Source organism: Tursiops truncatus, chromosome 7 (genome assembly GCF_011762595.2).
Source record: "Tursiops truncatus isolate mTurTru1 chromosome 7, mTurTru1.mat.Y, whole genome shotgun sequence".
Taxonomy (NCBI): Eukaryota; Metazoa; Chordata; class Mammalia; order Artiodactyla; family Delphinidae; genus Tursiops; species Tursiops truncatus.
In genome coordinates, this window is record NC_047040.1 from 43,833,684 (window position 1) to 43,857,124 (window position 23,441).

Consider the following 23,441-nt stretch of genomic DNA (forward strand, 5'->3'; position numbering starts at 1 on the left):
TCTTCTTCGTGTGTGTGCTTTTTTTCTTTAACCCTGAAAAAACGTGAAAGCTATTAGCTTGAGGGCTGTAGAAAAACTGGTTGTGGCCTGAAATTGGCCTGAGGTTAGTAATGTGTGCAATGTTGACTGCAAGAAAGTTCATCACAGTGGATTTGGTAATAGTCAAAAGGATAAAGCAACTAAACGTCTGAGGATAGAAATTAGTTACAACCAGGTGTGAAACAAGTTTTTTTAAAGTTTTAAATGTTTAAAAAATTTTCAGAATGATATTTATTGCATGAGATAGTATTCATGATTTGTTAAGTGGAAAAATAAGTTTACCAAAGAATATCTATGTTATCCCCAATACAACATAATCATGTGTATATATGCATAGAAGAAGAGCTGGAAAGATATAAACACCCTAAGATGTTGATAGTGGTCTTGGGGTGGGAGTGAGATTGTAGATATTTGGTTTTTTTTGGTTGTATGTATGTGTTTCCAATAGTGAGTATGTATTGTTTTTGTAATAAGTAAAAATACAAGAAATTTTGCTTGGGCAGCAACAAGGCCCTTAGTTGTCAGTTTGAGAAAATCTTCCCCAAATTCATTTCCCCTCTCTCTGTGTGCTCCCTGAACACATCATGATCCTTCTTTTTTTCCTAACAAAATGATTCTTTTATTGCTATTTTTTTTCATAACGATCTTTTGACTACCATTATTTACTTAATTGAAGAATGGTTAATACCTTCGTTTAGTTATGCATTCCTCTATTATTGGACATCTGGGTTCCCAGCATTTCACTATTGTAAGTATGCTGGTTATTTTCTACTTGCTGTCTGCTAGATCCATTTTCCTTCCTTCTCTGCCGGACTCTGTGCCTCAGAAGGCAGCACTTTCACAGACTATTTTCTCTGGGTTCTCTTGCCGGCTGGCTTCCGTTAGATTGACCAGTGGGTGATACCAAAAGCAGGTTGGAGAGTGGAAAATGGAAAAAGGTTGGGGTATTTCTTCCCACCTCTTTTGCTGCTGTGGGCCTCTAAGGCTCCGTAAGGCAGCCCCTACCGCTTTGCTAATTTGATCTCTTCCCCTTATCCCTTCAGTCCTAGCAGTGGTAACAGCTCCTTACTGTTGCAAGAGGCTGAGTACCTTCACATCGAATTGTTTCCCTTCACCCAGCCCTAAACCTAACCCAAAACTTATGTAAATAGTCAGTTCAATAAAATCTCTTCTGTCGAAACACCTAAGTGAAAGTTGGTTCCTGTTAGGACAGACTGATGTATTAAAAAACACTGGTGAGGGACTTTCCTGGTGGTCCAGTGATAAAGAATCCGTCTTCCAATGCAGGGGATGCAGGTCCCATCCCTGATTGGGGACCTAAGATCCCACATGCAGCGGGGCAACTAAGCCCCTGTGCCTCAACTAGAGAGTCCGAGTGCTGCAAACTACAGAGCCCACGTGCTCTGGAGCCTGTGCACCACAACTAGAGAGAGAAAACCCGCACCAACTAGAGAGCTCGCGTGCCACAACGAAAGATCCTGCATGCCGCAAAGAAGACCCAACGCAGACAAAAAAAAAAAACAACGCTGGTGAACATCATGGATCACAAATCTTTTATTTCTTATGCAACAGGCCCTGTATTCTCACATTTTACATCTGAGCTTTTGACTATTTGCAAGGTAATTATAGAATGATTTACAAGTTTCCTGAAGCAGGAATTTGAATTACGGTGAGGCCAGTGTTTGGGAATGTAACATTTTGACTATTGTTCTCCACTTCTCCAGACACGTTTTGAGAAGTAAGACTCCATTGCATTTTATTGAAGAAATCATATACTACAATATAGTGGTGTTCAAATTTTGATGTTTTCAGTGGAATCCATAAGAAAATATTCGTAAATATCAAGCCTAACATATAAATGAGATAACAGTCACATACAGATTTGGGGGAACCTTCTTTCTCATCTTTGAGGCAGACTTAGGACATCCCTGCAGAATTCCTGGGCCCCTTGGACCACATTTTGAAAATACAGATTTGGAGAGTCCAAGAGTCTGGAAGATATATCCTTCATAAATATCAAGTGTCTATTATATTTCTCTAGGTTAGATTCCTAGAATTACATGGTCAACCATATGACTTTGCCAATTGCCCTTCAAAACACTCTTCACTGTGAATGATGTTGCTTTCCTCATTACTGCATCTATTATCAAATACACACAAACAAAAAACATTTCCTAATTTCTCATCATAGTTTTAATTGCATTTTTATTATTTTTGAGAGTTTTTCTTTCCTCGTCCATTTGTCATTTGTATTTCCTTTTCTCCTCTTCCTTCCCACCTTTTTTTAAGCTGCCTTTTCATGTTCGACCACTCCTCTATTCATTCAATACATATTAATTCCTTATATCTGGGTATTATGCTAATAAATTTAAATGACAAACAATACAGTTATGCCTCTGCCCTCACGGAGCTCACAAACTAGCAATATTTGAGACTTACTATTTATCTTGTTTAATTCAATTAACAGTATAGTAGTATGGCAGCCCTTTGTCACTTTTGTTATGAATAATTTTCTTAGTTTGCCTTTTATTGAAGGGTGTTTATTATTTACAAATTTAAAAATTTTTAATGTAGTCAAATCTATGGATCTTTGTTTTTATGCCTGGAAAATCCTTTTAAAACCAAAGATCAGATCAATATTCACTTACATTTCTCCTGATATTTTTTACTATTTGAATTTTTAGATTTAAGTCTTTAATAATCTGGAAGTTATTTTGAGAAGCTCTAAACTGATTTCCCCCCACCCAAATACCTAAATTTTTTTTCTAATATCCAAATAGCCAATTTTCCTGACATCATTACTGAACAGATATCCTTTTCCCACTAATCTCTGATGACAAATACATCATGTATTAAGCTCTTTTATAACCTAGGCTATATTGGGTCCTCTGTTTTCTTTCATTCATCTGCCTTTGGATTACTGTGCCAATGGCAAAGTTTTTAATAGCAAATAGGTAATTCTCCACCAAAATTCACTCTTTCCAAATATTCAAAATATTTATGTTTTCAGATGAAATTTATTAACTAACTTCTTATTATAAAAGTAATGCATTATGAAGACAAGTTGTGGAAACTTTGAGCAAACATGAAAAAATATAAAGAATGAAACAAAACCCATACCAAATTCTATGACCATTAACATTTTGGAGTATAACTTCCCATCTTCTCTGTGTGTTTATGTATATGTTATTTCTACAAATGTTACTAAGCATACTGTTTTGTAAACTGCTGTTTAATCATCATATATGAGCATTTCACCATGTCATTAAATATTCCTTTGAAATATGATTTTTAATGACACATTAGCCGAGGCTTCTAGCATAAGGGTCGATGGCAGAGTGTCAGCAGGCAGCTCTCACAACCTCCTAGACTCAGTCATATCCTTTACTCAGTCATAGCAAACTAGCATTGAGGTCACCAATTGTTGTCACATGGATCAACATTGCATGCCTGCCACTGTCATACCTCACAGCTTGAAATCAGCTGGTGGAAACTTGAAATTGGTTTTGACTGTAATTCACTGGATTATGAGTTTTGGAGCATTTGCCACCTATACCTCATCTATTAAGCATGTGTAAAAATGACTCAACCATAAGATATTAGGTAGCTAACAGATAGGCAAAAATGTAGGTTACTCACACAAGAACTAAATTTGAATTGATTTAGTTGTAAGAGATTCCTAGCACCATATTGCACAATCTTATTTTTGTGTTCCTTTAAAACTCACTAACTAGGGCTTCCCCAGTGGCGCAGTGGTTAAGAACCTGCCTGCCAATGCAGGAGACACAAGTTCGAGCCCTCGTCTGGGAAGATCCCACATGCTGTGGAGCAACTAAGCCCGTGCGCCACAACTACTGAGCCCACATGCCCTAGAGCCCGTGCTCTGCAAAAAGAGAAGCCACCACAATAAATGCGTGCACCGCAACGAAGAGTAGCCCCAGCTTGACACAACTAGAGAAAGCCTGCGTGCAGCAACAAAGACCCAATGCAGCCAAAAATAAATAAATAAATAAATTTTTAAAAATCATTAACTAATATAACTCGTTTATACTTTCCTTAGAAAAGGCTGAACAACTCTCATGAAAACAAAGCATATCCATGATTTTCTTAAAGATTTGGGGGAAGAATCCTTAACATTTGTGATAGAATATTTAAAACTCCTTGAGTTTTTCTTAAATTGCAGTGCAAATTTACTAAACTATATAAACTAGGGAGCTTTGAGCGTGGTATTGAGGGCTACATGTAGCTGAGATCCCAAGAAAGCAAAGGGTAAATTTCTAAAACAAGTCATGCAGATATATTTATAAGCACTTTCCAATGTATGGGAACATAGGCTTATCTCTAACAAAGTTTCACCAGGCCTGAGTGTTTATCTTTACTCTCTCACACCCTATACACACAAACACATACACACGTAGTACATATACTTAAAACTTCATAAAATAGGAATTATCTTTTTTTTTCACTTACCTTTCCACAGAAGGGTTGCTTACTGAATTCCAAGATGTAAAATATAATAAATGCCAAAGCCTTGAAGTATATGGTTACTTAGGATCTGAGTTTCCCTCTGTTTCAAGGGAATTAAAAGCTGGAATCTGAGAGCAAAAGGCTCAGGGAAGGGACTCTGGATGGACTTGCCCTGTGCTTCATCTGAACACTTTTTTAGTAAACTGCCCAGCCCAGCCCCTACTGATTAGGTGTAGAATTCTCTGCCATTCAGTACAAAGTTTTTCCTCTGGAACAAGCATATTATCAATGAGTCATTTCCTCCAATTGTTAGACTTTCCTGAATATTTTCTTGTTTACTTAAGCCATCCATGGAAGACCTTAAAATCAACTTATGTTGGAGACTCCCTGATACTCTTTAGTTTGTAAAACAATTTCCTGCATATTTTGTTATCTTGAATATTTATATCCTCATTGCTTATTCCTTTTGTGTATTTTGCTTTGGAATACATTTGCCTAGTTTATTTTTAGAACTGCTAATTTTGTAATCTATCTTTTGGATATTACATGGTAAGTGTGAATATGACACTAATCTCATAGGGAAAAGTGCATTAAAATTCTTTAAACTTCTTAGGCATTCAAAAATAGAACTTTAAGAAGCTTGTTTAAAACATCTAATATGCAGAATCAAATTCTTTCCCAAAACCACACCCTCCATACCTCATGTTACCAAATTATTCTGGTAAAAACTTAAGCCAGGGCTTCCCTGGTGGCGCAGTGGTTAGGAATCTCCTGCCAATGCAGAGGACACGCGTTCGAGCCCTGGTCGGGGAAGATCCCACGTGCTGTGGAGCAACTAAGCCCGTGCGCCACAACTACTGAGCCTGCGCTCTAGAGCCCACGTGCCACAACTACTGAAGCCCGCGTGCCTAGAGTCCATGCTCTGCAACAAGAGAAGCCACCACAATGAGAAACCCGCACACTGCAACGAAGAGTAGCCCCTGCTCGCCACAACTAGAGAAAGGCCATGTGCAGCAACAAAGATCCAACGCAGCCAAAAATAAATAAATAAATATAAAAAACCCCACAAAACTTAAGCCAGCAAGAGACTGGAAAGGCAAGAGGAGACAAGAAGTAGATCTCTCATATGCAAATTATACTGTGTTTTTATTTTGTTAAGTAACTTCCTTCTATGATACATAAAGTTCATCATTATTTAGGTAATCTTAGGAGACAAATATATTTTGCCAATGGGGTTGTACTATTACTCCTAACACCTCACAACTTAAAAATAATTTTAGCTTTCATAATGTATTCACAGATATTGAACTTTTGATCCTAAATGCTTTTCACAAGTTTTTTCTTACAGAATGTACTGACACTGAAATGTTTACTGAAATGTTTGCTTATTGTGATTAATTTCGAGTTTCCACAAATGAAATGTTATAAATGGGAAGAAAACATTGGAAAATTAGAAAGAACATATACTTGTCTCCTGTTTTTGTTGTTGTTGTTCACATAGTTCTTTTTTTTTTTAAACATTAAAAAAAATACATATTTATTTATTTATTTAGGCTGCCCGGGTCTTTGTTGTGGCATGCGGACTTCTTAATTTCGGCATGCTTGCAGGATCTAGTTCCCTGGCCATGGATCAAACCCGGGTCCCCTGCATTGGGAGTGAGGGGTCTTAACTATTGGACCACCAGGGAAGTCCCAGTTCTTTTCGTCATAGATATTTTTCCTCTCCTTTTTTCACAAGAAAAGTTAAATATATTACCTGACATATACAGTTAAATTTTATCTTGGAAATAGCAACAAATGTGGTTCAGCTGATGCTTCTGTGAGGACCAATGAGTTAAATGAAAGTTGCAGACTATTGCTTGACACCAAGATGAGGAAAAGGATGCTAATTCCCAGTCACCATGCACTTCTCCACTGACATTTCTGGTCTCCTGCCCACCATCCCTTTAGATAGTCTTATCTCCTGGGTGATTACGGAGGTTTTGTCCGCAACATACTCCAGGGTCTAGGAGGAGATGAGTGTACAGCAGCAGCTGTCTCTCATTTGTTGTTGTTGAAGTCACAACTTAAAACTTGAAAGAAAGCAATCTTTGATGTTACCATTTACCATAAATTTTTCGTCAGCTGCAAATTATTTCCTACCTCATCCCTGAATCTTAAAAACACATATGAAACATTGTTGGCTTGCCTTGCACTGTCTTTTCGTTTTAAGTGAGTATATTGCTCCTAAATATAGGCAGAAATTTTACAAATTTCGATTGATCTTACCACTAATAACATAGGATGTGTTGTTTTGGTTTTTTAATTTAGGATTTGGAGGCCAGGGTCTCAAAGGAGGGTTACTGAGCATTGCAGCTGCACAGAACACTGATATTCACATTTTCTCTTTCCTTACCCTCTATCTTTATCTTCCATTGGGAAAGCGAACATAGCATTAAGCATAGTAGCAAGCCTCACCAACCAAACACCAGAACAATACAAAAGTGACTCTGAAAAGGACTCAGAGTCTTCCCATATGAGTGGAAAAGCATACTATTTTGACAGTCATTTGATTTTATTTCTCCTCCTCCAAAGAAATAGACATGCAAATAGACATTTGTACTATTATTATGTACCAAGGTTTACATTTTTTGAAAATACAGAGCTTTATAATATCAATGTTATATCTTATGCTGTGTATGTAAGAGTTATGCATGTATTTTAATTTTAATTATTAAGGACACAGTTTTGCATGCAAAATCAAGCAATGTATGAAAGTTTTTTTGTAAGAAATCTGTTTTGGAGGCACTACCTTATGGAAAAACGTAAGCCTTTCAATCTTCTTTGATGCAATACATTCATCACCTGGTGGCAACTTACTAGAAACCCAGTGCATGTAGTAAAGAAAAAACTCACCCCAAAAGTATTTTGAGCATTATCTATAAAGAAAAATGTGGTAGGTTTTGTGTAATTTTTTAAAAAATAAACTTATTTTATTTATTTATTTTTGGCTGCGTTGGGTCTTTGTTGCTGTGCGCAGGATTTCTCTAGTTGTGGCGAGCGGGGGCTACTCTTTGTTGCGGTGCGTGGGCTTCTCATTGCAGTGGCTTCTCTTGTGGAGCACAGGCTCTAGGTGCACAGGCTTCAGTAGTTGTGGCACGCAGGCTCAGTAGTTGTGGCACGTGGGCTTAGTTGCTCCGCAGCATGTGTGATCTTCCCTGACCAGGGATCGAACCTGTGTGCCTGCATTGGCAGGCAATTCTTAACCACTGCGCCACCAGGGAAGCCCTGTAATTTTTTTATGTCCTTAAAAATCACTTTTATTTTTGTTACAAAACAATTATTTACTCTCAAGAGAAACAATAGAAAATATAAATAATAATAGAGAAGTAATGAGTCTCCCCTATTTCCACCACCAGCCAAGGATAACTGCTGCTAACATTTTGGGTATATATTCTTTTAGAATGTTTCTATGCATACACATACACATTTTTTTCTAACAGAAACCATCTTTGTTTTTGAAATTTCCTATTTTATTAATGCTCCTATCTTTATCAGCTGTTCTTTGAATCAGTACACTGGGCATGGATACTGGTTGATGATCTGAGAAAGAACCCATCATTGCCTGCCAAACCCACCTAATCTTGGAACTCATAAACATCCCCAGTATCCAAATAGATGGTTAAACCCCAGGACCTCATGATCCAAGGTGACCCATTTATAGCTCAAAAAAGTTAAACCAGGCTAATCAGATTGTTATGCTGAGTTCAGAAAATGAGAAACAGATGGGCCAGTTAGTAAGTTTGACAAAAGCAAAATGAATAAGTAAATAAATAATGATTTAAAAGCGATATTGTGAGATGCTGTCACGAAGTAGAGTTGGGCTCAAACAAACCAAAGCAAGTCAAAACCTCTTAAAAGTCAAGTTAGTATGAAGGTGTAGAAAAGATATAGGAAAGGATGTGGGGAGCCAGACAAACTGGCCATGTTTCAAAGTGATACTGATAGAATTAAAATCTGATTTTGTCATGTTTCTGCTTAAATACCCGTAAGGTAGCTTCATAGACCCTTTGTGATCTGATACCATCCTGTCACTCCTTGCCACTATCAGAATGCTGGAGTCATGTTTTGTTTCATCTGTGCAGAGTTTTCCTATATCTAGAACAGTCAGTTCTTCTGAGTGGCCTTCTCTGATTCTTAGACGATGACAGGTGGTCCTGCTATGTGCTTCCATAGCACCATGTAACCTCCAAGGCTGCAGGGCCCAACACCTAACACAGCACCTGGATCATAATAGGCCTTCGGTGACTATACAAAGCACCAAGAGAGAAGCAGACATTCCACAAGTCTGTGTGAGATTCCACGTGACCAAAGAAAGAAGGCAATGAAAAGAAAGAGCACCCAGATGTGGCTCATATGTAATCAATATTTAAAAGAAAATTTTTTTTAAAGTACTGGTTCAGTTGTTAAATTTAAATTAATTCAGTTCCTCAGTTGTACTAGACACATTTGAAGTGCTCGATAGTCACTTGTGTCTGATGTTGAACAATATAGCTATAGACAACCGTGAGAGTTTTTAGCAGCTAAATAAAAAGTCAAAAGTGGCATCCTAGGAAGATTTGTTATCAGTGAAATACAGAGTGAATTGAAGGATGTGAGAGAGAAGAGAGAGGCTAGATCTGGAATGAATTACATGTGGGACTAGAATGGTAGCAGCGGGATGTTAAGAGGAGTGGGCAAATCTGAGAGATGTTTCAAAGAAATAATTGGTATGCCTCGATGACTGATTGGCAATGAGAGAAGAAAAAACTATTCAAGAGTGGTAGCCAGGGACTTCCCTGGTGGCACAGTGGTTGAGAATCCGTGTGCCAATGCAGGGGACACAGGTTCAATCCCTGGTCTGGGAAGATCCCACATGCTGCGGAGCAACAAAGCCCACACACCACAACTTCTGAGCCTGCACTCTAGAGCCCACGAGCTACAACTACTGAGCCCGCTTACCCTAGAGCCCGTGCTCCACAAAAAGAGAAGCCACCTCAATAAACCCGCGCACCACAACGAAGAGTAGCCCCCGCTTGCCTCAACTAGAGAAAGCCCGTGTGCAGCAACGAAGACCCAATGCAGCCAAAAAAAAAAAAAGAGTGGTAGCCAGCCTCCAAACTGCCCTCAATGATCCTTGCCTCCTAGTATTCACACCCTGGTGGGTGTAGTCCCCTCCCACACTGTACTGGGGTAGTATGTGTGACCTATAGAATAAGGCAGTAGTGATGGTACATCACTTCCAAGATTAAGTTATAAGAGATATGGTGGCTTCCATCTTGGTGGTTCTCTCTTTTGGATCACTTACTCTGGAAGAAGCCAGCTGCTATATTGTGAGCAGCCCTATGGAGAAGCCCCTAGGGCGAGGGACTGAAGGCTGCCAACAAGCTTGTCAGTGAGTTTGGAACTGGGTCCTTCTGCCCCAGTTGAGCATTCAGATGACCGCGGTCCCAGCCAACACCTTGACTGCAACCTCAGCAAAGACTCTAAGCCAGAACCACCAAGCTAAGCCTCTCTCTGATTCCTAAGTCTCAGAATCAGAGAGATAAGAAATGTTTGTTGTTTTAAACTGCTAAACTTGGGGTAATTTGTAACAGTAATTGATAATTATTGCATCAAACCTTAATAAAAAGATGACCCAATTTAAAAATGAGCAAGAGATTTGAACAGCCACTTTACAAAAGAAGATAATAAGTATACGAAAAAGTGCTCAATATCATTAGATACAAGGGAAATGTAAATGAAAACCACAATGAGATAATACTATACACACACCAGCAGGATAAAATTTAAAAGACTGACAGCACAAAACTGTCTCTATACATTTGCTTATTCTAGACACTCATATTAATGGAATCATACAAAATATGGTTGATTGTGGCTAGCTTCTTTTCACTTTGCAGGGTTTTCAAAGTTCATCCATGTGGTAGCTTGTATCAGCAGTTCATTTCTTTTTATTGTCAAATAATATTTTATTGTGTGGCTATATCACTTAAAAAAATCCACCAGTTAGACATATGGGCCAACTTTTTAGTGATTATGAATAATGCTCCTATAAAGATTTGTGTGGATTATGTTTTCATTTCTCTTGAGTGTATATCCAGGAGAGGAATTGCTAGGTCTCATGGTAACTCTATGTTTAACCATTTGAGGGACTGTCAGACTTTTTTTCTGAAATGGCCATAGCATTTTACATTCCTACCACCAGTGTATTCAGGATTCCAAATTCTCCACCAACACCTGTTATTCTCTGTCTTTTTGATAGCCATCCTAGTAGGTGCGAAGTCATATCTTATCTTGGTCTTGATTGGCACTTCCCTGATGGCCAAGCATGTTGAGCACCTTGTCATATGATTATTGATCATTTGTACATCTTCTTTGGAGAACTGTCATTTTTTTTCCATAAATTTATTTATTTATTTTTGGCTGTGTTGGGTCTTTGTTGCTGCACGTGGGCTTTCTCTAGTTGTGGTGAGTGGGGGCTACTCTTCGTTGCGGTGCACGGGCTTCTCGTTGCGGTGGCTTCTCTTGCTGCGGAGCACAGGCTCTAGGCGCATGGGCTTCAGTCGTTGTGGTGCAGGGGCTTAGTTGCTCTGCAGCATGTGGGATCTTCCCAGACCAGGGATTGAACACGTGCCCCAGCATTGGCAGGCAGATTCTTACCCAATGTGCCACCAGGGAAGTCCCAGGAGAACTGTCTTTTCAATCCATCGTCCATCTAAAAAATAGGGCTATTTGCTGTTTTTTATTATTGAGTTGTAATAGTTCTTTACATATTGTAGATACTGGCTCCTTATCAAATATATCATTTGCAGATTTGTTTCCCATTCTATGGATTGTCTGCAACTAGAATTCTTAGTCCAAAATAATACAAACATTTTTGAGAAAGGTCCTGGGTTACATAATTTGCCCAAATTCACTAAACTATTCACTAAACTAGCACAATAAATGAGTGTGCTAAAGGCAGGTCAGGACCGACATAACTTGTGGGGCTTAGTGCAAAATGAAAATGCAGAGTCCCTTGTTCAAAATTTATTACAAGCAGAGCATTAAACCAAAGGTAGTTTCCGTCTAAGCATGGGGCCTTGTGAGACACAGGTTACACACACATGAAGCTAGGGGGACAGGGAAGATTTTAATCTTGGGCTTGCAGGAAAGCCCTTGGTCTTTCCAGTAAACCATGCTGATGATTGTTCATTTTTTGTGCACGCTGAATGAGGGTGATGTCAAAAAGCAATTTCCCACAGCAGGTTAAAAACTGAATTGTAGGTCAGGAGTTCTTTCTGTGATGCCAGTTTGCCCTCTGTTCAATGGGTATTTGGATAATTATATTTGACTAGGTAGAAAGGTAATTTTTGACCAAAGGCTTGACAGTATATTCTCAGATGTTAACTTGCTAAGGCTAACTCCTTTAAATTCCCTCTCTCTGAAATTCTTCCCTGAATTCCTCCTTCCTGATAAATGTGTCAGTGGTTCAGTGGTGATGAAATGTTTGCTGCTGGACATCTGGGTGTATCTGGATGCAGAGGAACATTCTTCTGTATCTACATAATAGTTGATACTAGTGGTTGAGTTAAATTTGTTTCATTAAAGAGTAGGCTACTTTCTAGATGCAATTTTATGCTTTTGCTGATAACAGTAATTTTTAGTTTAGTTGAAGACATATATATCACCTCTTAAGGAGACAATTCTTGTCTGTCATTAAGGAAGATTGGGGAACTATAACTTTTCCAAAAAACCGGAAATATCTCAATCCTAATATGAAAGAAATTCTGCTATGTTAGGCTAGGAATAAATTACAGTAAATGTCCTCCTCTTATCACGTGTATTTCATCTGCTTGATTCTCAGAATAGAATACTAATCTTAGGGACTTCCCTGGCGGTCCAGTGGTTCGATCCCTGGTTGGGGAACTAAGATCCCGCAAGCCGCACACCACAGCCGAAAAAAAAAAAAAGAATACTAAGTTTACTTTTTAAATGTTGTTTGGCCGCACCGTAGGGCATGCGGGATCTTAGTTCCTCAACCAGGGATGCAACCCCTGCCCCTTGCAGTGGAAGAGCGGAGTCTTAACCACTGGACCGCCAGGGAAGTCCCAAGTTTACATTTTTAGTTTTAAAAAAGTCTTAAGATTCCAGAAAAGTATTTCCTGTCAGTCTCTGCTAGTCAAACTAAACTGTCTAGGTCACTTGGGTTTTTCCCAGGAGAGCCCCAAGCGAGCAAACTCTTCCCTCCGGTTCAGCCAGCCTCTGCTCTCTGACCTCTCCTTCAGCCCTGCCCCGCCTCGCCCACCGCCTGCACCCCGGCTCCGCCCCTCCCCAGGCCACGCCCCTTCCCACCTCCCATCTCCCTCAACCATTTCCTCAGTAGGTGGCTCTCGCCCCGCCCCTCAGCGACGCGCCGCGGTAAAGTCGTGCCCTAGGCCTCTCTAGCCCTCTGGAGGACTTGCAGTCTGTGTCTGGCGGCGCCGGGCGGCGGTGGGCGGGTCTGACGTGTGGCGTGAAGAGCCAAGCGAGCGGGCTGCCGGGTCGGGGTGGTTTTAGGTTCGAGTGTTTTGGCGATGGGGCTGCGGGAGATGTGGAGACTCATGTCGAGGTGAGTGAGCGAGCGGTCTAAGGGCAGGTTCATCGGCTGCGCTCGCCCGGGTGGAAAAGGTCAGGGCGGTGGGGACTGGCTGGCCTTGACGTTTCGAGTCGCCCTTGGAGGCGCAGCTCTCAGACCCGAGTCCCGACCCGCCTGGACCACCCTCAGCCCTCTTCTGGGTCTCGGTGTCACTCCTTCTAGCACCTTCTTTGCAGCATCACGTTCGTTTTCTGCCTCTCTGGCCCTTAATGCAGACTTGACCCCCGTTTCTTTCCTTTTTCAAAGTTGAGTAAGTTTGGGGGACACGCAGGGTTTCACCTTGGGGGAATTTTGTGGCATGTTTTGTGCTGCTAACAAACGCTCGTGCTTTGCCAGTTGTTATCTGTGCTTGTGGTGTGATTGTTGTTCAGCTGTGTCGCGTAGTTCCAGCGTTAGTGCAGCTGTCTGGAACTTTGAGGCGAGTGTTGCGGCCTCACAGCTTGGCTTGGGGGAGTATGTGTGCAAACGTGTTTAACTTTTGAAAGTGCTACTCAATGCAGCTTGAGCTCAGCTGAGGAAATCTGGTAGCAATCACTGTAGGAAGTTAGGCTGGAGCAGTCTTGAGGCCTACCGCCTGCCCCCATGCATTACCAGGTTTCAGCTCAGGCTGCTTGAAGGGAGAACCGGCTAATTGCCTCACAGCTGAAATTCCTGGGGGGTTTTAGTCTTGGATTTTTCTTTAGGGCAAAGGGATGGGAGTGGTTTTTTGATTTAAGAATAGTTTCAGTTTTAGGGCAATGTGTCTAGTTGTTTTAACCTTGTATCCATGCACTTGGTTATTCAGTATTTGAAGAAAAATCGAAGAGTTGCTTTCCTTCTTCGTTGTTTTTTTTTTTTTTAATACCTTGAAATTAGTTGTCTCTGTGCCTCTAACCAGCTCACAGAGGAACTTGGCAGATATAAAGAAAATCGGTACATATAATCAGTGCTGATGCTTTTTTGAAGCTGTGAGCAAATACCGCGTTAATTGAGAAACAAATTGGGAAGACATGTTAACTTTGTTAACAAAGTTAACAAAATTAACTGACTTGGGAAAGAATCTGTCATTCCCAGAGTTCAGATTGGCTTTGTTGCACGCGCAGTTGCAAGGTGCAGACTGATTAGGCGAGTCCTGGACTGGTTTGGGGGCTTTGATTGGAGATGCCTTTTCCAGGGCCAGACCTGGAGTGGGTATTACCCTGGCAAAGCAGAGACCTGAGGCCAGTATCATCCAGTCTTGACAGCCTAATTACAAATGTACTAAGGAACAGGGTGCCACAGTTTTCTGAGAGGAACTAGGGCCCCTGTGCTGTGGTTGACATTGTTGGGCAGTCCTTGAACCCTGGCTTCCCTTGGCTTTTCTGTCACTGTCTTGCTTTCCTACTACCACTCCCCACTACTTATCTTGCCCTAGTGCCAATACAGCCCTTGGAATTTTTTGTTATTGTTGTAGTTCCCCAGTAAAGTACCTCTCTCTGAAGATAGCTCTCAAATTTGTATGTCTAACCTTGATTTATCCTGAGCTCTAGTACTAGTCACGACCACCTGAATGTCTCTTTTGCACCTCAAATATACATTTGCACATAAGTGCAACCCTTATTCCTCCTCTGCACTTTCAACTTCATAGCACTATCTATTCTTCTAGATTCCTAAAGTTATCTAAGTTCTCCCACACTCCCAATCCTTATCTCTTCCTGCTGATTTGAATTTGAACATTCCTCTCATTTATCACTTGCTCTTTTTGCAGAAACTTGATTAATGGACTTATCTCTTCCCAATTTGAATAGGTTCTGCACATGACTGCCAGATTAATCTTGCTGAAGTTTACTTCAGTGCCTTCCATTCCTCTGCTCAAAAGCTCTTAGAGGTGTTCTCCTACCTATGGAATTAAATAAAAAGTTCCCAGCCTGGGTTTCAAAGATTAGGCCCCAGTTTAGTTCATGAATTCAACAATACTTACTGTCCTGTTATAGCTCCTGGGAGATAGTGTTCTAGGCACATCTGTTATCCTGTAGCCAACCTGGACTACTTGTTCTTTTTTTTTTTTAAAGATTTTTTTGATGTAGACCATTTTTAAAGTCTTTATTGAATTTGTTACAATATTGCTTCTGTTTTATGTTTTGATTTTTTGGCTGTGAGGCATGTGGGATCTTAGCTCCCCCACCAGGGATCCCAAGGGTCGAACCCACACCCCCTGCATTGGAAGGCGAATTCTTAACCACTGGACTGCCAGGGAAGTCCCTGGACTACTTGTTCTTATTGTTTTTAACTTCAGGTCATTGAAGTTCGAGGAGATCAGATGAGAAACAAATATTTAAACAAAAGTAATACCTAGTTATCAAGTCTGTTAAGTGTCTTAAAGGAAAAGAGAGCCAGGTTTAGAAAGGAAGAGGGGCTCAGGGAGCCTCTTCAAAGAGACTGATCTTTAAGCTGTTAATAGTGTTTATTCCCTTCTTCATCTCCTCTGTGTTGTGCTGAACTATATTGTTTTGGTTTGCTTCTTGGGCTGCCTGTCTTCTCTTTCTTTTACTTCTGTGTAGTTGTTTCTGAAGGCTCAATATTTGATTCTCTGTTATTTTTATTATTTTTTAGTCGAACAGTCACAAACCCAAATGCAGATGCCCAGAAGGAATGGTGCTGGCTAGGTGGCAGCAGTGGGGATTAGTGGGGAGCTAGTGAGCAATAGAGAACGCTCTCTCTAAAGGCAGCTTTTCAGCCTGTGTGTCGTTGCCGTTGTAGAGTGTAGACCCAGGGTTTCCAGAACTACCAGTTTGTCTGGAAAAGCTGGAAAGCTGCGTTTTTAAGTGAAATCTCTTGATTTTAAAGTGTCTGTCATTTTAAAACACTGCTAACCAAACACATTTGTAGGCTCAAGCAGCCTTCAGGCCATAGTTTTCAACTGTAGCTTTCTCACTTATTCCTCATAGAGAGCTTAGAGGTTCTCAGGCCTCAGTGATTGTCTATACATGTGACTTCCTGAAATGTCTTTAGTTCTAACTTTTCTTTCAAACTCCAGTCTTTCTTCTCCACTCACTGTTGAATATTTCTACTTAGGTCTCATTACAACCTCAAATTCAAAATGGACTTCATATTTCATCCTACAAACCAGCTAGTTTCCTTCCCAAGCTTTTCAGTACCTATTTCTCCTAGCTCTCCTGGCATGAAATCTTGTAGTCGTTTTTGGCATAATTCTTTTTCTTTTCCATTGAATTTTTACTTCTTAATAACTCAGTAAATCATTGCCTTGTTTCCACAGCTGGTGTTCATCAGTTCATGCCTGAGTTACTTGGCCTTGGACTTGATTTTCTGTTCTATTCACATTCTACCATGCCTAGTTCTGCTGTAATAATCTTCATTAAGTACTATTTTTATTATATCATCATCTGAAACAGTTTCATGAAAAGTTAATTTTGTAAGCCCATGTGTGCTTTATTGGATAATCAGAAATCTTCTAAACGATAAGGTTCTCATCCTTCTAAGACAGTCGTTTTTAGCAAGTATGAGGATCACCTGGAGGGTTTGTTAAAAATAGATTTGTGAGCCTTACCCCACAGTGTCTGATTCAGTAGGTGTGGAATGGGGCGAAGCATTTGCATTTCTGACAGGTTCCCAGGTAAACTGATTGTGTAGGTCCAGAAACCACACTTTCAGAACAACTGCTGCAAGCAGCCAAGTTGATCATCACCTGAAGGAAATAAGCCTGATAAAGTGAATTAGTAAATTAGTAGTAGCTGTAATGTGCATGTCTCTTCCCTTCCACCAGATGGCACTTTGGGAGTCAAAAGGAAGGAAAGAGACCATAAATTCAGAATTACTTGGAGACTCTGAACATGCAAATACATTTCTGAGATATAAAAGTTAATACCAGATTTTAAATAATAGCTGAGCATAAATCGGAACATATAGAAGGAATATGATTTATAGAATCTGGCAGGGAACTTAGTTGTACTTAGGTTTGTTTTCTATTTTGCTTTATAGTAACTGGTCCAGAGATTTTTTTTGACCTGTAAATGCCATACACAGTGGTTCAAACTTGCGTTTGGTAGGTTTACATTAACTTTTCTGAGTGAAATAAAATTCTATCTCATATATAAAACTGGGACTTGAAGCCAGGCCTTGTGTTTCTCTTTGTTTATTCTTTATGCTGCAGGTAGTACTTAAACTGTTACATGAAACCTGCCAATCTGGCAGCATCCTCATTAGCCTTGAACTGGCATTTGGGTATTGGCCATTAAGGAATTCAAAGTAATTCTGGATCTAAAGAAATTAGTGCTTAAATTTTTTGATACTTAATTTTTCTTTTAGGAAGTTTTTTGAGTTAAGTTGAAAAAAATTTTAGAAGTGGTGCTTCAGGGTAAGTATAGTTCAGATTTTAAAAGTCTATATGAAATCTCTATTTTAAAAATACCCCTAAATAAGAATCTGTCACTTCAGGTTAACTTTTTTTTTTTTGAAGTGGATCATTTTTAAAGTCTTTATTGAATTTGTTACAATATTGCTTCTGTTTTATGTTTTGGTTTTTTGGCCGAGAAGCATGTGGCATCTTAGCTCCCTGACCAGAAATTGAACCTGCACCCGCTGCTTTGGAAGGCGAAGTCTTAACCACTGGACCACCAGGGAAGACCCCCAGGTTAATTTTTATAAAGTATTGATTTTAATGACAACTTGTCTGAACTTTGGAATCTTTTGGGGAGCTTCAAACAAAATATCTATGTCTGTGTCCCATCGCCAGAGTTTGATAATTGGTCTTGGATGTGACTGGGGCTTTGGAATGTTTACAGTAGTCCCAAGTGATTCTACTGTGCAGACTAGTTGTGGAATTACTAGCTTAGGATAAGAATATTTTACTCGTGGTAAGGCAAATTCAAAATACGCTAGTCCAGGAATGTGAAGTGTGACTGACTTAAATTAGTGATTTTCCTCTTTTTTTGTAGTAGTATTCAATTTGAATGTAATAGAAAATGAAAGTAATACAAATTCTGAAAAGTAAGTTAGATTACAAATATTTTTATGAATTCAGTCAACTAGAATGTGGTTACAAGTGGTAACACTGGTCATATTGCCCTTTTTCTTAATGTCTCAGCTAAACTTTTGCCCTTCAAATAATCTCAAGGTATCCTTGAAAAATTAATAAAATTAATAAGTTGGCAGTTTATCAGGTCCATCAGATAGTATCTGTGTCTTTGCATATGTACAGCTCCTGTCAGGCTGCTGCTGCTACTACTGATCTCAGCTTTGACCTCTCTCCATATATCTTAAATCTAACTTCTTGTATCCCAGTACAGGTTTCCCCTGCTATCTGAAAGTAGAGCATTTCTGTGAAACCTCGCATAAGCCGAAATGGTGTAAAGTGAAAAGCAGTTATCTTATGACACATCTTGCTAATGGATGTACAAAACAAATTGAGATAAAGCACAGAGGCTCCCACAGTTCAAGTCTTTGGTCACTTGGTGCTGAGATGCAGAGTGCAGTTACTGCGGAAGGAGCTCAGTGGTGCCACTCTCACTGCTCGGGGTGCATGCTGCCTCTATAACATCTCGCTTCAAAACAAACACTGAACGCTCTTTTTGCTCTTCACCTTTTTTCATAAAAGTGATAATCCTCTTTGGATTTCATTGGATTAGTGAAAACAGGTGCTAATGTAGGTCTTTGGAAAAAGCAAAGTGGTGTAAAGCGAACTTTTTTTTTTTTTCCTGTATGTGGGCCTCTCACTGTTGCGCCCTCTCCCGCTGCGGAGCACAGGCTCCGGACGCGCAGGCCCAGTGGCCATGGCTCACGGGCCCAGCCACCCCGCGGCATGTGGGATGTGGGATCTTCCCGGACTGGGGCACGAACCCATGTCCCCTGCATTGGCAGGCGGACTCGCAACCACTGCACCACCAGGGAAGCCCTGTAAAGCGAACTTTTGAAAAGCAGGAGATGCCTATATCTTCCTAATTATGGTATTTTTATATGCATCTCTCTCACTAAACTTTGAGTTTCTCAAAGGCAAGAACGATGACTTTTGGGGAACTTTTTTAAAGACCCAAAGCTTAAAGATACAATTTGATGGATTTTCATGAACATACTCATTTCAGTGGCACCTGGATCAAGAAACAAGATAGTACCAGCATCTAGAAGCCCTCTTTATGCCCTCTCCAGTCACTACCCTCCCCCATGTTGCTTTGCTTTTACTTTTACTTTAATTAGAAAGTATCAATACACGAAGTACTTAAATGTACTATATTTTGAAGTCTATAGTGAACTTTTATATATGTGAACAGTCCTGTAACCATCATTATAGAAACAACTTCCAACACTCCATGTTTCCTCATGCCCCTTCCCAGTTTCCCCCACCCTCCACCATTCTTACTTCTGTTATTATCGATCACTTTTGTTAAGTTTTATCTTAAGCTTTTTATTCCTAGCCTAGCAAACACTTTTAAAATAACAGACTTAGAGTTGTTGTGTTGTATTTGTTTTGTAGCCAGTTTTCTTTTCGTAACTTCTGTCATGACTGTTTTTCTATGTCATAACTATTATTTAAATATTTTTAAATACATATTTTTTTTGGCTATGTAATGGCTTTGTATAGATGACAGTTTTAAAAATATTACTAAATTGTTAGATACTTTGTTTCCAGTTTTTTCCTTATGTAAATAATTGTTGCAGACATCTTTGTAAATCAAACTTTGATCGTGTCTGAAGTTTCCTTAATACAAATGCCTGTGAAATTACTAGGTCTAAGGGTTTGATCATTTTAAAGATTGTGGGTCCGTATTTCCAGTGTGTCTACTGGAAAGGCATTACCGATTTATATGTCTCACAGCAATGTCTGAGAATGCCTATTGCATCCTTATCAAACTTTTTTTAAACTAGCAGTTTTCTTTAACTTCTTTTATTTTTATTTTTTTTAATTATTTTATTTTTGGCTGCGTTGGGTCTTCATTGCTGCACGTGGGCTTGCTCTAGTTGCGGCGAGCAGGGGCTACTGTTCGTTGTGGTGTGCGGGCTTCTCATTGCGGTGGCTTCTCTTGTTGTGGAGCACAGGCTCTAGGTGCACAGGCTTCAGTAGTTGTGGCTCGCGGGTTCTAGAGTGCAGGCTCAGTATTTGTGGCACACGGGCTTAGTTGCTCTGCGGCATGTGAGATCTTCCCGGACCAGGGCTTGAACCCATGTCCCCTGCATTGGCAGGCGGATTCTTAACCACTGCGCCACCAGGGAAGCCCTTAACTTTTTTAAAAAAAAGCAGTTTTAGGTTTACAGAGAAAATTAGCAGAAAATTTTGACCAATGTATAATGACAAGTCTCTACCATTACGACTGTACAGACTAGTTTCACTGCCCTAAACATCCCATGTGCTCCACTTGTACTTTCCTTTCTTCCTCCCTCCCCTAACCCTATGATATCCACTGATCTTTTTCCTGCCTCCATAGTTTTCAGAATGTTCTGTGGTTGGAAGCATACAGTATATAGCCTTTTCAGATTGACTGCTTTTGCTTAGCAGTGTGCATTTAAGGTTCCTCTTTTTTTTTTTTTTTTTGTGGAAAGAAAGCTTGTTTCTTTTTATTGCTGAGTAATATTTCATTGTATAGATGTACCACAGTTTGTTTATCCATTCAGCTATTGAAGGACCTCTTGGTTACTTCCACATTTGGGCTATTATGAATAAAGCTACCATAAACATTCATGTGTAGGTGGACTTAAGTTTTCAACTACTTTGGGTAAATACCAAGAAGTGCAGTTGCTGGGTCATATGGTAGAAGCGTATGTTTAGTTTTGTAAGAAACTGCCAGATTTTCTTTCAAAGTGGCTGTACCATTTTGTGTTCCTACCACAACGCATGAGAATTAAACTTTTTTAAAAAATAATTTTTGTTTTAATAACTTTTCAAAGAAGCTAAAGCAAACAAAAGGGAATGTAGTATTTATACATTGAAACATGACTACCCACATTACTGTGTTCATTGTATTCTACATTTGTTTCAGGTTTAATTCATCCAAAAGGACTAATATCATACTGCAGCATTTGGTAAGTTTGGACTTTGTTTTGCTGGCATTATTAGATTATAATGTGCAATTTAAAATGTTGTTCTTAGGGAAGTAGAGAAATACTGGCAGATTTCATTGATCTTGGTACACTTTGGTTTCCAATTTTATAGTGTCAAAACTTGACTCATATAACTTGTTGGAGGTGGCATAGGTTATGGATAAGAGGATGGATCTTCAAGTCAGAATGCCTGGGTTTAAATAATGGGTCCGCTACTTAATCTTGGGCAGATTACTTGGTCTCTTTCAGCCTCCTTTTTTGATATATAAAAAATGGGGATAATAGTATCCATCTTAGAGTGCTTATGAATAATAAATAATTCATTAAAAAATCTAGCATAGTGCTTGGCATATAATAATCATTTTATACATGCTAGCTACTATTGTACTCGTAGTACAATGGTATTAGTTGATCACACTGCAAGGAAGAAATGATTTTTATTCATTTTTCTGTATCTTTGCTATAGATCGAATCTAATTGCCAGTGTGTTGATATTTGGAGGTGGGGCCTTTAAGAGGTGATTGGGTCTCTAAGGCAGAGCTCTCATGAGTGGGATCAGTGCCTTTATAAAAGAGACACCAGAGAGATCCCTCACCTTTTCTGCCTTCTGAGGGAGGATGCAGCGAGTAGACAGCCATCTATGAACTGGGAAATTGGACTTAACCAGACACTGAATATGCAGATGTCTTTTTTTCTTTTCTTTTTTTTTTTTTTTTGCGGTACGCGGACCTCTCACTGTTGTGGCCTCTCCCGTTGCGGAGCACAGGCTCCGGACGCGCAGGCTCAGCGGCCATGGCTCACGGGCCCGGCCGCTCCGTGGCACGTGGGATCCTCCCAGACCGGGGCACGAACCCACGTCCCCTGCATCGGCAGGCGGACTCTCAACCACTGTGCCACCAGGGAAGCCCTCTGCAGACGTCTTGATCTTGACTTCCCAGCCTCCAGAATTGTGAGAATTAAATGTCATATAAGTTACCCAGTCTGTGGTATTTTTGTTATAGCAGCCTGAACGGACTAAGGCACCCTCATCTATGCAGTAGGTCCTTATTACTTATCTAGTTTATATATAGTGGTGTATATGTGTAAATCCCAATCTCCCCATCTATCCCTCCCCCCTCACCCCCTGGTAACCATATGTTTGCCAAACAACTTTTATTTCAAAACTTCAGTAAAGTCAGAGCAAAATATTAACGTAAAGTCTAAAATTTTTCATTCCTATGGTCAGAAAAATTGTATTTTACCCATAAATGGTAATAATGTCAGTAACGGCATAAGTCTCTCTGTGTCTCTTCTTACATATTTTAGGATTCAAGTCTACAATACTAAAAATTTTTAAGCATTTACCTGCATCTCTTACTCCCTGGACAAATTTCTGAGACAGTAGACTTAAAGTCTGATACCGAGATGTGAATGTGGTCCCTAAAGGATTAGAACAATGGCCTGGATATCATCATAGAATCATGATATTGTACGATAATTCAGAAATTTCTTGGTTTAGCGTTTCTCAACAGTGTTTCTGTTAAGTGCTTTCAATAAAAAAGTTGTATAGTCAAAAAAAAAAGACACTCTCATGCAGCCTGACAAGTACCTTGCATGTAAAAAGGACAAGTCACTCAGATACAGCACTTATGGTATTATGCCAGGTGCTATTCTAAGTATTAGCTCAGTTGATTCTCATAGTCTTACAGAGCAGATACTACAGGTCCTTTATCTGCAATTCTGAAACCTCAAAATCATAAGTTTGTGTTTGGTTTGGGGTTAGTTTGTGGTAAATGCATTTGATGGCAAAATATGATCTGAACATACTTGTGAAACTCTTTTTGTCCATATCCTAACTAGTGTTTAATACTCATGGTTTGGTGCAGAAGTAGTAAAGCATTTGGTTACAGTGTACTGAACCAGCCTCCACTTAGGATGTTTTATATACTATGTAATATGTACTGTGTTACCTTTCCAAAATCTAGAAAATTTTCTGAATTCTGAAATGCATCTGGACCCAAGGGGTTTGGGTAAGGGGGTTATGGTCTTATCCCTATTTAATGGATCAGAATTTAAGGGACAGAGAGGCTAAGTAGTATGCCCCAGTGTCACACATCTGGTAAACAGGAGGTGGGATTTGAATCCAGGTTATCTGGCTCCATAGACTACCTACTGCACTCTACAGCCTGTGGCAGAGTGAACACTAAGTAACTATTGCATAGTGTTTCTCAGTTCAGCCTACACAGAGATGGGCATATGAAAACTGGAATATCTTACCCTTATTTATTTTAGTCAGCTGATATACATGGGA

At 39.7% G+C, this 23,441-nt stretch overlaps 2 protein-coding genes across 7 annotated transcripts in view; one reads left to right on the forward strand and one right to left on the reverse strand.

The window, feature by feature from the left end:
• INPP1 (inositol polyphosphate-1-phosphatase) overlaps positions 1–4,662 on the reverse strand; it is a 32,872-nt gene extending 28,210 nt beyond the window's left edge. Inside the window, exon 1 of the mRNA XM_073807485.1 lies at positions 4,510–4,662. The gene's annotated coding sequence lies outside the window, so the exon portion shown is untranslated. The remainder of the gene's footprint in view (positions 1–4,509) is intronic.
• An 8,300-nt stretch (positions 4,663–12,962) lies between these two features.
• The window catches only part of HIBCH (3-hydroxyisobutyryl-CoA hydrolase), an 87,945-nt gene continuing 77,466 nt past the window's right edge, over positions 12,963–23,441 (forward strand). The window contains exons 1-3 of one of the 6 annotated variants that reach the window (XM_019931519.3): positions 12,963–13,117; positions 17,657–17,753; positions 21,091–21,133. Coding sequence is in view for 3 of the 6 variants with exons in the window: in XM_073807488.1 (XP_073663589.1) it covers positions 13,083–13,117; positions 21,091–21,133; positions 21,918–22,100 (261 nt within the window). In the remaining 3 variants the exon portion in view is untranslated. Of the gene's footprint in view, positions 13,118–17,656; positions 17,754–21,087; positions 21,134–21,917; positions 22,101–23,441 lie in introns of those variants that run through there. The other 5 variants (XM_073807489.1, XM_073807488.1, XM_073807487.1 and 2 more) reach the window with 5 other exon arrangements.